This window comes from Pristis pectinata, chromosome 6, assembly GCF_009764475.1.
Source record: "Pristis pectinata isolate sPriPec2 chromosome 6, sPriPec2.1.pri, whole genome shotgun sequence".
In the NCBI taxonomy this organism is placed as follows: Eukaryota; Metazoa; Chordata; class Chondrichthyes; order Rhinopristiformes; family Pristidae; genus Pristis; species Pristis pectinata.
Window position 1 is genome coordinate 84,221,190 of NC_067410.1, and position 15,332 is coordinate 84,236,521.

At 39.7% G+C, this 15,332-nt stretch overlaps 1 protein-coding gene across 1 annotated transcript in view; it reads left to right on the forward strand.

Annotated features, from left to right (window-relative positions):
* actl6a (actin-like 6A) overlaps positions 1-15,332 on the forward strand; it is a 20,411-nt gene continuing 5,079 nt past the window's right edge. The window contains exons 1-10 of the mRNA XM_052018298.1: positions 1-183; positions 4,769-4,845; positions 4,979-5,153; positions 7,740-7,840; positions 8,619-8,716; positions 9,446-9,540; positions 9,938-10,044; positions 13,444-13,533; positions 14,845-14,906; positions 14,996-15,110. Coding sequence (XP_051874258.1) covers positions 159-183; positions 4,769-4,845; positions 4,979-5,153; positions 7,740-7,840; positions 8,619-8,716; positions 9,446-9,540; positions 9,938-10,044; positions 13,444-13,533; positions 14,845-14,906; positions 14,996-15,110 — 945 coding nt within the window. The 5' untranslated portion in view covers positions 1-158. The remainder of the gene's footprint in view (positions 184-4,768; positions 4,846-4,978; positions 5,154-7,739; positions 7,841-8,618; positions 8,717-9,445; positions 9,541-9,937; positions 10,045-13,443; positions 13,534-14,844; positions 14,907-14,995; positions 15,111-15,332) is intronic.

A 15,332-nucleotide genomic window follows, 5' to 3' on the forward strand; every position in this document is an offset into this window, starting at 1 on the left:
GATTGGTTCTGGCCGACCATTCACTGTTCTTTGTTGGCAGGAGCGGTTTTTCGGTGTGGATTCGGCTCTGGGCTTCTGCTCGGCGTGAGATCGGCGTCTCCGGGATCTTCGGGGGACGGTGTATTTCGGGAACTAGTGTCTTTACGGGGGGAGCAGTGATGAGTGGCGGCGTGTATGGAGGAGGTGAGGAGCGGCAGGCACTGCACCGGCTGGCTGGGGGTGTGCACACTGCTGTAGGCCCGGCCCGACCTGACTTGACCCTGCCTTGTTTGCCCTACACCGGGGGAAGCCCGACGGGTGTAGGCCCGGCTCGGCTCGGCTCGGCCCGGCCCGCCCCGGCCCCGGCCCCGCCCCGCCCCGCCCCGCCGTGGAAGCACTCGGCTGGAGGAGTGGGAGGTTACAGGCCTGGTGCGGCGCGGCGCAGTGTGAGGGCGACTTCCCGCAACAGGTTGCAGCGGGCTCGGTTCAAGGACCGGATTACTCTCGATCTCCCCTGGAGCCGGCTCCTTTAACGTCACCTGCTTTGCCCATCACTCAGAATCACTGGTTTGTCCACCTTGTTGAACGAAAGGAACCGATGTGTTGAACTGTGGTGTTGGAAGCCAACTCAAAACTTCCGAGGGTTGGGGACTTTTCACGTGAGCAAAGTTTACATTTGGAAATATCTTGTCAAAATTCAAGATATATCAGGAGTAATTTATTGGTGTAGATTTCGAAAATTTCTGCTGGAGTCCTTGATCTAACCAGTGATCCTGAATACACTAGTAACCACTGTAGGCTGTTTACACCGGGATACGTTATTACTGTGTCTATACAACAGGAGTCACTTCATAGCAATCGGGAGTAGGAAGGTTGATATTTCAGTTCTTCAACTTGTAAGATGTTGAGATTGTTGAACACGCTAAATCAACACAGACCTGAACCTTGGTCATTTTGGCTGGCATGGCATAGCTCCACAATGGACACTGATTTGACCAGCGGGAACTTTCAATAACGATTACTTCGGTTTCTTCTTGATCAATGCAGGTGAAGAAAATTAAAGTTTAGCATTTGAAGAATTTCTTTGGAAGATTTGTTTGGATTAAAATTAGGACATTGCGATAATGCATGTTGTAGGATATTAAAAGAAATTAAGTTAAGAATTACTGAGATCATTTTGCTATGAAAGCTGTTCTGTCTTCCATATTTGAACTTCTTTCCCCCTATTAAAATGACTATTCTCAAAAGCCTTTTAATCACAGTCAATAAGAGTTTTCTTCCTTTGTGTTTGACCTTTTAAAATTATGTCTTGATCTTTCTAATTTACAATTTTTCACTGCAAAGTTGGGCTTGGATTCAGGAAGGGCAGGTCCTGTTTGACAAACTTACTGGAGTTCTTTGAGGATATAATGAGCACTGTGGGTAGTGGGGAACAGCTGGATGTTTTATACTTCGATTTCCAGAAGGCTTTCAATAAGGTGGCGTGTAAAAGACATCCATAAGATGAGGATGCATGGAGTTGGGGGTAATGTATTAGTATAGATAGAGGATTGGTTAACCAAAGAAGGCAGAGAGTTGGGATAAATGGGTGTTTCTCTGGTTGGCAATCAGTGGTGAGTGGAATCAGAATCAGGTTTATTATCACTGACGCACATCGTGAAATTTGTTATTTTGCAGCAGCGGTACAGTGCTGCAGGGGTCGGTGCTGGGCCCGCAACTGTTCATGATATACATTAACAATTTGGAAGAGGGGACCGAGTGTAGCGTATCTAAGTTCGCTGACGACACTAAATTGAGTGGAAAAGCAAATTGTGCAGAGGATGTGGAGAGTCTGCAGAGAGATATAATTAGGTTAACTGAGTGGGAAAGGTTCTGGCAGATGCAGTACAATGTTGGTAAATGCGAGGTCATCCACTTTGAAAGGAAAAATAGAAGATCAGATTATTATTTAAATGGTGAAAGATTGCAGCACGCTGTTGTGCAGAGGGACTTGGGAGTGCTTGTGCATGAATCGCAAAAGGTTGGTTTGCAGGTGCAACAGGTTATCAAGAAGGCAATTGTTTTTCCAGGCAAATGGAATGTTTGCCTTCATTGCAAGAGGGATTGAATTTAAGAGCAGGGAGGTTATGCTGCAACTGTACAGGGTACTGGTGAGGCCACACCTGGAGTACTGTGTGCAGTTCTGGTCTCCTTACTTGAGAAAAGATATACTAGCTTTGAAGGCATGCAGAGGAGGTTCACCGAGTTGATTCTGGAGATGAGGAGGTTAGCCTATGAGGAGACATTGAGTCACCTGGGACTATACTTGCTGGAATTCAGAAGAATGAGAGGGGATCTTATAGAAACACAAAATTATGAAAGGGATAGATAAGACAGAAGCAGGAAAGTTGTTTCCACTGGTGGGTGAGACTAGAACTAGGGGACATAGCCTCAAAATTCAGGGAGTAGATTTGGGAAGGAGATGAAGAGGAACTGCTTTTCCCAGAAAGTAGTGAATCTGTGGAATTTTTTGCCCAGGGAAGCAGTAGAGGCTACCTCATTGAATATATTTAAGACACAGATAGATTTTTGCATAGCAGGGGAATTGAAGGACATTTGGGGAAAAGGCAGGTAGGTGAAGCTGAGTCCACATCCAGATCAGCCATGATCTTATTGAATGGCGGAGCAGGCTTGACAGGCCAGATGACCTACTCCTGCTCTTATTTCTTATGTTCTTATGCAGGTAGCCTTCTGTCCAGTCCCCATAGTAATTCTGCTTTACAGTCCTGTAGGAAGGATCCTAAGGATTTCTTTTTGTCTGGTAATCTCTTGGAATCAGGAGAATTGGGAAGGCTAGTCCATGCCCTTTACCACAGAATAGAGGATAACCATGCAGAATAATGAAGATTGCTTGCAGGTAGAAGCGAAATAAAAAGCGTTGCCAACACATTAAGTTTGTGACTGCAGGTGCCGTTGATCATGTTATCAAGCAGCCTTGCGTACTTTACAATCTTATGAATTGGGAGAAGGATTAGGCCAATCAAATCCTCAAGTCTGCTCTGCCATATGATAAAATCATGGCTGATCTGACTATAACCTCAACTCCACCTTCTGCCTTATCTTTGTTAACCTTTGCCTCCTTGCTTTTCAAGTATCTACCTTCCACTACTTAAAAATATTTATAGATGCTATTGAGGAAGAGAGTATCTAAGACTCTCAATCCTAAGAGAGAAAAATGTTCACCTCAACTGTCTTAAATGGCAACCCCATGTTTTTAGGTAATGGCCTGTAGTTTTAGATTCCATTACTAGAAGCATCCTCCACACACCCTGTGAAAGACTAGTCTGGGTCTAGCATATTTCAATCAAGTACCCCCTCCTTGCGCTTCTAAATTCTAGAGGATGCCAGCCCAGCCTGTCTAAAGTTTCCTCATAAGACAACCCATCCTTTCTGGTATTAGTGCAGCTAATGTTCCAATTAGGTTTTGGTAGGATCAGTCTGCACCAGACCTCTTCGCAGGCTTGTCCAAAGATGGACCAAAGAGCTGAATTGATGAGGTGAGAGTGACTGCCTTTGACGTGAAGGCAAGGTTTAACTGAATGAGGCATCAAGAAACCCTATTAAGATAGGCGTCAAGGGGAAAGCACTCCAATGGTTAGAATCATATTTAGCACAATGATGGTTGGTTGTGGTTATTGGAGGTCTCTCAGTGCAGCTTCAGGAAATTACTGGAGTAATTTCTCAGTGTTTTCCTCGGCCCAGTCATCTTCAGCTGCTTCATCAATGACCTTTCATCAGAAGCTTAGAATTGGAGATGTTCACATCTGTCCAATTTCATTTGCAACTCCACAAACAGTTGAAGCAATCCTTGCCTACATGCATCAAGACCAAGACATGGGCTGATGAGTGGTTATTAATATTCAGACCACTGAAGTGCCAGGCAATGATTACCTCCAACAAGAGTATCTAAGCACTTACCCTTGATATTCAGTGACATTCCATGCTGAAGTCCCTCATCAAAAAACATCCTGGGGCTCGCCATTAGTGAGGAACCTGTCAGGACCAGCCACATAAACACTGAAGCAGTACATCCTGGAATAAGTGAGCTGCCATCTGACACCCCAAACCATTCTGCCATCTACAGGGCACAGATCAGGACCAAGATGGAATATTTTCCATGTGCCTGGATGAATACATCTCCAAAAACACTCAAAGTTTGACATCATTCAGGACAAAGCATCCAGCTTGATTTGTATTCTATCCATCACCCTAAACATTAACTTCCTCCACTTCCAGTGCAGAGTGGCTGCAATGTGTATCATCTACTAAATGTGCTTTGAATACTTGCCTAGCCTACTACAATGTTACCTCTACCATGAAGGGAGGCAAATGCTCGAAGGGAACATTCAGCACCTGTAGGTTCCCATCCGAGATGCACACTGTCCTGATTTAGAAGCATATTCTCTAATTCTGCATCAACTCTGAACAGCTTCAGAGATGGAGTTTGCATCCTTTCTTTTGTTGCACTGTATCATTGCTCCAGTATTTAGCATGTTACAGCAGTTACATATTTAAATAAAATGAATGAATTACACCATCTTTCTAGTTATTCATTTGATGAATATAAAAGTATGCGTCGCATGCAGGTGAAGCTTGTCATTTGTATAGAATTTAAATACACTGGAGTAACAAGTATTAGAATTTTACTTCATAAATGGGTATCTTCACAATACACCTTTCAGTACTGTTAGTTTTATTGATCTCTGTAAGGAGTGTTATCTAATGTACCACTTTAATTTTTTTTTTGCAGATGAGGTTGGTGCCCTTGTGTTTGACATTGGATCATACACAGTTAGAGCAGGCTATGCTGGTGAAGATTGTCCGAAGGTAAGTTGTTACTATCACCTCCACACAAACATTTGAGATTCCACAGATTAAACAGGCTAAGTAAGGGAAGAGGGAATTAACCAATGTGTATCTTATCTTGGAAATGTATTGTGAGCTAACCTTTCTTTTAAAGGCAGACTTTCCAACAGCTATTGGGATGCTGTTGGAGAGAGATGATGGGAGCACTCCGATGGAAATTGAAGGAGACAAAGGAAAGCCAAGTGGCACAACTTACTTCATTGACACAAACTCCCTACGAGTTCCCAGAGAAAATATGGAAGTTATCTCTCCTTTGAAAAATGGAATGAGTAAGTCAACAATTTAAATACTATTTAATATTTCTTTAGTAGTTTCCTTTTCTATCGTGAAAGCCTCTTAGTTGATTATTTTCTTGTGAACACTCTCCATTATGCACTATTTGTGCAGGATTCTGTGAGTGCTTGAACATAGGTGGATCAGGTTTGGGCGTGGCTGGAGTTGTATCAAAGCCCTGTTCTCCTTGTTCTCATTCTCTGTCTTGGGACTTTACAGCCTAATATCATGAACTTTGAATTCTCCCACTTTAAGTAAACCAAACTCCCCCCGCCACACGCCCCCCCCCCCCCGTGCCTCTTCTTTTCCCTTTCCTAGCCTATCTCTTTTTACTCTTCACCATTTTTTCTTTCCTTTTCCTCCTTCCCTTCCCCCCATGCCGCCTGCCTCCATACCTTTGACCCATCCCTGCTGGATATACTCTCCCCTCCTCCCCCGCATCTGCCTATCACTATTTCTTACCTGCATTTATCTGTCACCACCTTGTGCCCACCCTGCCTCCCCTCTTTTGTGAGAGAGTCTGCCTCCACCACCCACTCAGGCAGTGTGTTGCAGATTCCAATCACCCTCTGGGTAAAAAAAAATAAAGATCCTCTGTCCATTCATTGTCCATCATAAAGATTTGCAGCTATATTTAAGTTTTACATTTGACAATGTTTTCCATCTCTGCTACCTTAATTTTTTGTTTTACCTGACATCTACATTCAAATCCTTGTCCTCCTAAATGCAGAACTAAACGTGCTGCATTGTTGCTTTGGTTGCCTTTGAGATGCAAATGTAATCTTATACTTCTATTACTAACTCCCCATTCTGTCCCAAAAGCATCACCAGTAGTGTCTTGTAATTGTTGTGCCATTCAGGTTAAGGAAACAAATCAACACTATCAATTCTTGAGCTGCACTCCTCACCTCACTTAAAACAATTCACAGTTCCATCTGCTCTGTGCACAATGGTCTTGGCACAAAACTTTTTAACTTAAAACTCAGCAGTGTCCCAGGGTAGCACTTGCTCCCGAGTCAGAAGGTCCCATTTTCCAGAAACAGCATGAAAATCTAAGCTGACGATCTAAATATACAGAAAATACATCCTTTGTCAGGGACATCACCCTCTTGGATGAGATGTTAAATGCAGGTCTTGTCTGCTCCCCCATGGGACAATTGAGATGTTTATTCAGCATTTACTTTTGTTCTAAGCCAAGCAATATCATTCTTGTAACCAGTGTAACTTATGGAACTCGCTGACCACTAAATTTGATCAGCAGCATTCATCCTCAAAGCGTGCCATAGTTTGATGCGAATCCAAACAATCTGGCTTATCTTGGAGATCCCTATAGTGCTATGTGACCGGACAGAGGATTTGCCCAGACCAGAAATATTTAGAAGAGCCCATCAATGACACCTAGTTTACATCTGACCAGGAGAATAGTAAGGTTTGTGGCAAGGATTTGGTTTGTGACTAATGCCAGCTCTCCTCTATCATAAGACTTCCTCGGTTATCTGCCATGGTTGCCTTGGCAACAAAGGTTCTTTTGATGCCTAATGTACAGCAGGTCAGCTGGAAATGTGATTGAGCAAAGGCATGTACTTTGGGCAGTTTGATTTTGCAGCGATACTCTTATTTTGAGGTGGAGCGATTATAGGTTGAAACTGAAAGCCATGAAAGATGAGTTGGTTGGAGAGTTCCTTTTTTGGTAAGCACTCTTGAACTAAGAATGACACTGGATTTGTGCACTGCTCTGATATTGATTATGAAAGAGCAAAGGCTGAAGTTGTAAGGCTTGCAACATTCCCACTTTCCACAAGGAGCCTTTTAGTTTGCTGAGATGGTTGTTGTGTATCTTGACCTTTTGCTGCTGGCTTTGCCTCGGTGAATTTTATGCGTTGGTGTCCGCTCAGAGTTAATGCCATATAAACATTGTGTTTTTGTCTCTGTTCATAGAATTTGATATTTAGTTCCCTCCTAGCATTGGCATAGTAGAAGCAGAATGTACTAAAACCAGTCTTGTTAGTGCTGGATTGGGGGTATCATGCCTTGAAGTAGTCAGCCAGTTTTATAATGTCATCTCTCAGGATTTTTCCAGCTTAGAAAACATTGTAAGCTGCAGCAAATGTCATGTGCACAGGTGACCATTTGGGGCCAATGCACAAATTAATGTTGCTCTTTAATATACAAGTAAGAAACTGTCATTCCTTCAGAATTAAAATGATGGGTTGACATATCTCTTGTGATAAGAAAATCATTAAAATAAAACCTTGGTTTATAGGCATGCAGCTTTATAGAAATGTTATTGCTGGGTGTACACCAGTGTAATTCTGGTATACATCAGAATTCATGGTAAACCGTGGACTGTGTTGGACTTGACCAGCTTTAAATTGTGTGATTTTTGTTTTTGTGCGTGTGGCATTGTAAATGTAACAATCCATAAAATAATCAGACACCTGAAATGGATTGTCATACTATATGCCTGTTTCTAAATGTTTTATTTTAGTTATATCTGTAGCCAAGAATGAGTTGAGATGAATTATTAGAGTATTTCAATTGAAATTCTTCTGATTTAAAAGTTTTAAATCTTGTACTTGCAGTTGAAGATTGGGATAGTTTTCAGGCGATTCTGGACCACACCTATAAGAATCATATAAAATCTGAAGCTGGTCTCCACCCTGTTTTGATGTCTGAGGCGCCAGTAAGTAATCAGTTTAGAATATTGGATTTCTATATTTTGTATCTAAGCATAACATTAAACAGTTGGAACAGAAAATAAAAACCACGGGATAAAAATAGTACATTACCATGTCGACATATCACATTGCCTCCAAAGTAGTGCTTTGGATGGCAGTTCATTAGTTCAGTGTAATCACTCCAGTAATCACTATGTTACTATAGAAAAGTAAGACAACATCTACACTTGGGGATCTGTAAAGATATAATGTTGATGTATTACTTGGTCTCTCATGGCCTTGTGCACATCTTGGCATTTAGCTTGTGTAGCATCGGCTGAAGTTGAACTCCTGTTTGTACACATGCCGTGTTGTGAAGGGAGACCTCAAGTGAATCAGGAAAAGTACTGTCAAGAACTGTGAAGGGGAAGGCAGGTGGGAATATTGAGTATTGCAGTAAAGTAAAATGATTGCATGAGTTAAAATCTTTAATTTGCAAAACAAGTATCTGTTATAGATTCAGAGGCTGGTGAGAGGAGACATCTAGAGCTCACCAAGTCACTAGTTTCCTGGTGCCTAACTTAATGAATTTACCTAATAGGTGTGATAACAGCTCAATTTCATAAATAAAGCTTGTACACTCAGTTTTGTATTTTGATGCACATTATTTTCATTATGAAAATCTACAATCATAATACAATTTGGGAACAAAATAATCACTTTTGTAAAATTGCTGTTATTCTTTGTGCAGTAGTGTATTTGTTGTGTCTTAACAAATTGTTTAACTTTTTCTGTTTTCCACAGTGGAATACACGGGCAAAGAGGGAGCGACTTACTGAACTGATGTTTGAACATTACAATATCCCAGCTTTTTTCCTATGTAAAACAGCTGTGCTCACAGCGTATCCTTCACTGAATTATACTCTTCAATTATAAATGTAGTACTGAAACTGATAATTTTTTTAATATCAAGTTCCATATTCCCACTTGGGAGGAAAACATAAACCAGATGTTGATTATTGTTATATAAATATGTTTAATAGCTTTTGAATAACTTCAAGACCACAAGCTCAATTTTGTTTTTCCTCTGATTCATCATCACTTGCCTTTACATCAAAAATCCTGGAGCAAATTATTGAGATTATATATGATTATTTACATTAGCATATTTTTTTAATTGAGTCCCAATATAAAGTTAGGTTTCCTTTTCGGTAATGTCACTCAAGATAGTGTTAAAGAGTGGTTGTATTTATTGTATAGTTATTATTTTGGGACTTTTGTGATTTGTGTAGCTTGGTACTGTCCCTTTTGTTTGATCAGAAAGTGAAGCAAACAATGTAGTCATGTTAAATGTCTCTGAAACACAATTTTTAGAGCACTCCAGTTTCAGAGAAAATAGACGTGCAAATTTTAAAAAAATAGATACAAATATCAACCATCCAGAGTATTAATTGTGAGGTTCATAATCATGCCGTAGGCTAATGTTGCTGAGCAGTGTTAGAATGCACAATTAGTACTTTTGTGGAAATAAAGGAAGATTATGAATGAAAATGTTTTTTTACATTTGGACTGGCTCCACTTTTTAATTCAGTTTCATGTTTGTCTTTATTTTCCTTTATTCACTGAATTAGATTTGCAAATGGCCGTTCTACAGGTTTAGTTTTAGATAGTGGAGCCACACATACCACAGCTATTCCTGTACATGATGGATATGTTCTTCAGCAAAGTAAGGATAGCTGAAAATTTTGATGCTGAAATATGTAATTGAACCAATATTAATTCTTTTTAAGAAATCTTTCAAGTGATAGCAGATATTAATTGTATATCATCTTTGTAAAAAAAAAACCCTTTCTGTCAAGACTCGTCTCTGCCCCCATCCACTCTCTAACTACACTTATCTATGCTCCCTCTCTTGATGTCATCTGACTTCCTTGTACCTGTGTGTGCTCTCTGTGTGTCTCTCTCATTTCGGCAGTCTTTTTAAAATAAACCATGAAGTAAGTAGAATTTTTTTTTCAAATCTTCATATATGGATTTTTTTATGGTAAATTTTAAAGGTCATTGATGCAATGCTGACGTCCATGTGTATGCTGGAAACTTTTTTTTTCCCTCAATAATTTTAGGCATTGTTAAGTCACCACTCGCAGGAGACTTCATTTCCATGCAGTGCAGGGAACTGTTTCAGGAACTCAATGTGGAAATAATCCCACCATATATGATTGCTTCAAAGGTGAGAAGAAAGCTAAAGTATGTGTATATGTACTTGTGTAAAATGATCCTTTATAATGTTAGTATTGCAGCTTGTCATTGGAACGTAAATGTTTGTAAACTCATTGTAAAATAAAAGTAGCAGATAAATACCTGCTGGATATAAGGTATACTTTTATGGTGTACTTATGAATATCTTGTGCTAAATGTGTTTTTAAATAAATGTACAAGTAGGAAACTAACCCCAGAGCTTTTACTTGATTGGTTCCTACTGCATCTCATAGGTATTTTGTTCAATACTTTTTGTGAGATATAAAATGCTTCCGTTAGTAAACTGATGTCCACTGAGCAATGTTTTAGAAATCATCTGTTGCTTTACTAATCTTTGAATAGCAGTTTTTAGCACCAAGTGAACAAGAGCAATTTGTCTTTTCTCTTGGAAGTTTACAGAAGAATTACCATGGGACCTTTGTGGTTAGTCTAGGTCTGAAGCAGTTATGAACTGAAAATGTCTACCTCTGGGCATTTAGGAACTGCTTATAAATTTCAGACTCCAAGTCAATGGCTAGCTATTTTTATTACTAAAAATGTACATTTTCTGCTTAATGAAATGTCTGACAAAGCTGTATGAATATGATACTCTGGATGTAAGGAAGAAAATTGCCAATTCCTCAAGTTTTCAGCTTCAAAGTCAGCTGAAGTGCCCACAATACAGTACACAGGCAAATGTAAAATCTTGTTGAGGGTGGGTGGAGGTGGAGGAATAAAGAAACCCAAAAACTATAAAAAGGCTCGTTACCTCGCAGGAGATATTTCGTGCTTTTCATAGAAAAAGGGCTTTCAAATAGCTTATAACACCTCCTGTGTTGTATTAGGACCTGTTACTGTGCTGGCACTTTAGTCAGAACTTGTTTCTGGTATGCACACACTTGCAATATCATTCTGTTTTATCTTTCTCTTGTTTATATGCTTTGTATTCTTTCTCTTAGTCCAAATTGGATCATTCCGTGTCGGATTTCAAAACTCGACCTTGGCTTCACCTACTTGTGGACCTAATCTTTACAAACTGAATTCCATTCTGCTCTTAATTTATTTTACTCAGTAATGACAAATAACCTAATAAAACCTTTTCTTAATTTCCATCCTTTGAGGTGTTCATTTGTATTTGTCAATAGCCCCTAGTCTGTTGTTAGGTAGACCTCATTTGCAGCTTGTTTTTCAAACAAAAACTTCATTCATTTTGAATCATGTACTGTTAATCCATTACTTCCTGAAATTCAGAGTTTGTGCCTAAAGGTTACTGGGCTAAGTTTTAAGCTTTGGGAAAGTTCCTCCTTTGGTTTAGACTAGACTGGGGGAAAGTGTCTCAGTACTATTTGACTTGCAATGCCTCTGCAGATTGGGGGGTCCAGGTTGCTTCTCCATTTGACACTTGTATTTAAAGTTTAAATTATTAAACATTTGATTTGCTGGCAGTTACATCCCACTCCCTTCAACAAAGAGAATTTTTTTTGTGTTCTTGTAGAAACAAACCAGGATGTTTTAAAAATTGGATTATTAATGTCATCTGTTGAGGTGTCTGTTGTTTTACTTTGTGGCTTCCTTATGATACATAGAGTCATGGAGTTGTACAACATAGAAACAGTCCCTTTGGTCCACAGTGGCTATGCCAGCCATCGTACCTATTTATACTAATCCCACTTACCTACATTAATTCCATATCCCTCTAGGCCTTGTTCATTCAAGTACCTGTCCAGATATCTGTTCCTGCCCTTTCCACCACCTCTGTCAGCTCATTCCAGACACCAACTACTCTTAGTGTTAAAGAGTTATCCCTCAGATCCCCTTTAAATCTCCTCCCTTGCTTTAAACCTGTGCTCTCTAGTTTTAGATACCCCTATCATGGGAAACAGACACTGGCTGTCTACCCCATCTGCCCCTCATAATTTTATATACCTCTTTATCACGTCACCTCTCAGCCTCCTTTCTCCAGGTAAACAGACCCAGGGTATTCAATCTCTCCTTATAACTCAAATTCTCCAGTCCAGGCAACGTCCCTGTGAACCTTTTCTGAACCCTCTCTAACTTAATCACATCTTGCCTGTAGTGTGGTGACCAGATCTGCACACAATACTCCCAAGTGGGGCCTAATCAACGTTTTGTCCAACTGGAAGGTGATATCCCAACTCTTGTACTCGATCCCTCAGCTGGTGATGGATAGCACACCACCTTGTCTGCTGTCGTGTTGTGTTTTGAAGATACCACTGATTCTAAAATAGATTAGTATAGTCTGACCTGCTAAGCGTGTCCCACAGCTGTACTGTTAGCAACATGTAACACAGACAAAGAAACGTAATATACTTCTGTCACATTAACTCCTTTGGTCTCATCCTATTGGTATCATCCCTTTGTTCTATCTACCCCTCCCTCAACTTCTCTGCTAATGAAACTTAACTTGGTTTTTCTCTTTCCCAGTTCTGATGAAATATAACTATCTACAAATGCTGCCTGACATATTGAATGTTTCCAACATTTTCTGCTTTTATTTAAGATTTTTAGCATCTGCAGTGTTTTAATTTTCATTAGTCAGCTGATCTCTTCATGACCTGGCACTTCCATTGGTGCTGGAAAGAGATTACGTGGCTCTAACTTTGAGGTCTGTAGCAAGTGACCCTTTGATCTCATGTGGTAGAACAAGGGCATTGAATAGTTTGTTTTCATTGCAGAATGATGCCAAGTATACCAAAAAAAAGAGTATTCTCTTTTCCAAACTGTGCCAATTTCTTTGGGTATTTATGTCTGATAATTAATTTGCCATTTGGCAATTTACTCTTGATCATTAGTTTCCAGGTTTCTGCCAAACATTAAAGTTTGCGGTGATACCACTCCATAACATGAGTAGGAGACACAAGAGATTACAGATGCTGAAATCTATTTGTGCATCGCATGAGTAGTCCATCAATAGCATAATTAGCCAGTGTTCATGCAGCCAGACAGAGTGCAATGGCAGGTGTGATAAGTGGAGCAGTTCCTGGTCCTAGATTTGTACGTTCCAATGAGTAACACCATAACAATAACTGAGGATCGAGAATCCTGCCTGATTGTTTCGGTTCCGCTCTGAGTTAATTAAATCAACTACAGTTACTGAATAGTTCTCACAAATGAAATTTAACTGCTATGTGCTGCTATCCTGATTAATTTATCTTGCTGTTGTGCCCAGAGTGCATTTTCCCACCAGGCTACCTGAAGAGCTATTCCACATATCTGGTTCAGCAAAAACTGATGCATTATCATTGGTGTAATGCATACAAAGTTGTAGTAATCTCATGACTTGAGATTTTCTTTAATGCTACTTCTGGAGTTAAAGCAGAGCTGAGAAGCAAAAATGAGTAACAATTTATTCCCATTGCTGTTTTCATAGGAGTCAGTGCGTGAAGGATCTCCTCCCAATTGGAAGAAAAAAGAGAAGCTACCTCAGGTTACACGGTCCTGGCACAACTACATGTGTAATGTAAGAAATGTTAGCCCAGTCCAATAATGCGATGTATGAAATGAGCAATATTTACTAATTAGTTTATGTATCTTTTGAGGAAGTAAATCACATTTCTGCTTGTGGTGAGTTGGACCACATGGTATTTAAAGGTATTGTAAGTTGCATAAATTTATAATGACTATGTCTGCTGCATTATTAGTTTATTGGGGGTATTTCAAAGTTTGCACAAATTTCATGAGTGCACATGTTTGTGTGAAAACGAAATCCGTAGCTTATAGCTTTTGTGCAGATTTGAAGGGTAAGCCTTGGCCTTAAGTACAATTAAAGATCTGTTTATTGTGTAAATACACATTCCAATTGTTCCAAAGCTTCACCCTCTTCATTGTTACTGGATCCCATTGCACTTCATGATACATGTAGCAGCATGTGAGATGGGATCCAGTAGCACTAAAGAGGTGAGGCTTTGGAACAATTGGAATGTGCATTGTGCCTATCTTGTAGGGTAATCATGATGTACCAGGCAATGAGGAGTTCTATATAATGCTTGTCAGCAATGGCAGCAGCACCTTGGGTCTTTGGCAGATGGTGGGAGAATGGAAGATGAGTTTGGTTCTGGTGGTAGGGAGTAGGTGGGTATTTCTTAAGTTTTCTTTGCAGTAACCTATTGTAAATTTGTATCCACCATTACTCCGTCCTTGGCTTGATGTCACTTCAATAATTGCTCTGAGTATAAACAGAAAATACTGGAAATACTCAGCAGGTCAGGCCTGCTGTTCCTGTTTCTTGTTTCAGATTTCCAGCGTTTGCAGTTTTCTTGATTTATTTTTTCAATTGCTCTGAGCATCCTATTTAAAAGTTTGACTTCCAATGTTTGATAACTTGTGCTGCAATAATATTCATTGTTAATACAAGTTCGTCCAACCTGCCAAGTCAAGGTGGGACAAATACTTTCATAATGAGTTCGATGTCAAAGATTATTGATTTTGAGAATTGAGTCGGGGTCTAATTTTGATAGCTTCGGCTATCCTGCTGGGGACATAAACTGAAAGGACCATTGTGTCCATGAACAATGGCAGCTGAGAATAGAGGGAATTGTCCAAATTGGGCTATTGGCTCAACTTTAGTTGCGGGTGCTATAAATTACAAAGGATTTACATCATAGATTAACTTGGATCAGAGGCCAGGAAGCAATTGTATCATCTACTTTTGAAACTAAGTTATGTAGTCAAAAAAGTAAATTTAATGGTAAATTTCACGATGCTGGTAATGTGTGATAGAGAAGTTTTTTTGTAAAGCTGTTATAGCATAACTGATGCTATTAATTTGCAGGAAGTGATTCAGGATTTCCAAGCTTCGGTGCTACAGGTGTCTGATTCATCATATGATGAACAGTAAGTAGCAGATATTTGTTAATTTTCTACTGACATCACTCTTATTCCTTAGATTTTAAAAATTGAACTTTTTACCTTTTTCTCCACAGAGTGGCTGCACAAATGCCCAGTGTTCATTATGAATTTCCTAATGGTTATAACTGTGATTTTGGGGCCGAGAGACTAAGAATTCCAGAAGGCTTGTTTGATCCTTCCAATGTCAAGGTACTAAACTGAGAAGGGAAGTGGAAGAAATTTGCTTTGTGAAGTGCTTCAAAGTGAATTTAATAATTTGAGCAGACAGCAAAAAAAATTACTATTTATGAGGAGAGATCACGTGACTTGCTAGAAACTTCATACATGATGCATAAGAAAAAAATAATGGATGTATTGTTATATCACATCTCCAATACTTCAAAGCAATTCATTTCCATTACTTTTGCTTCA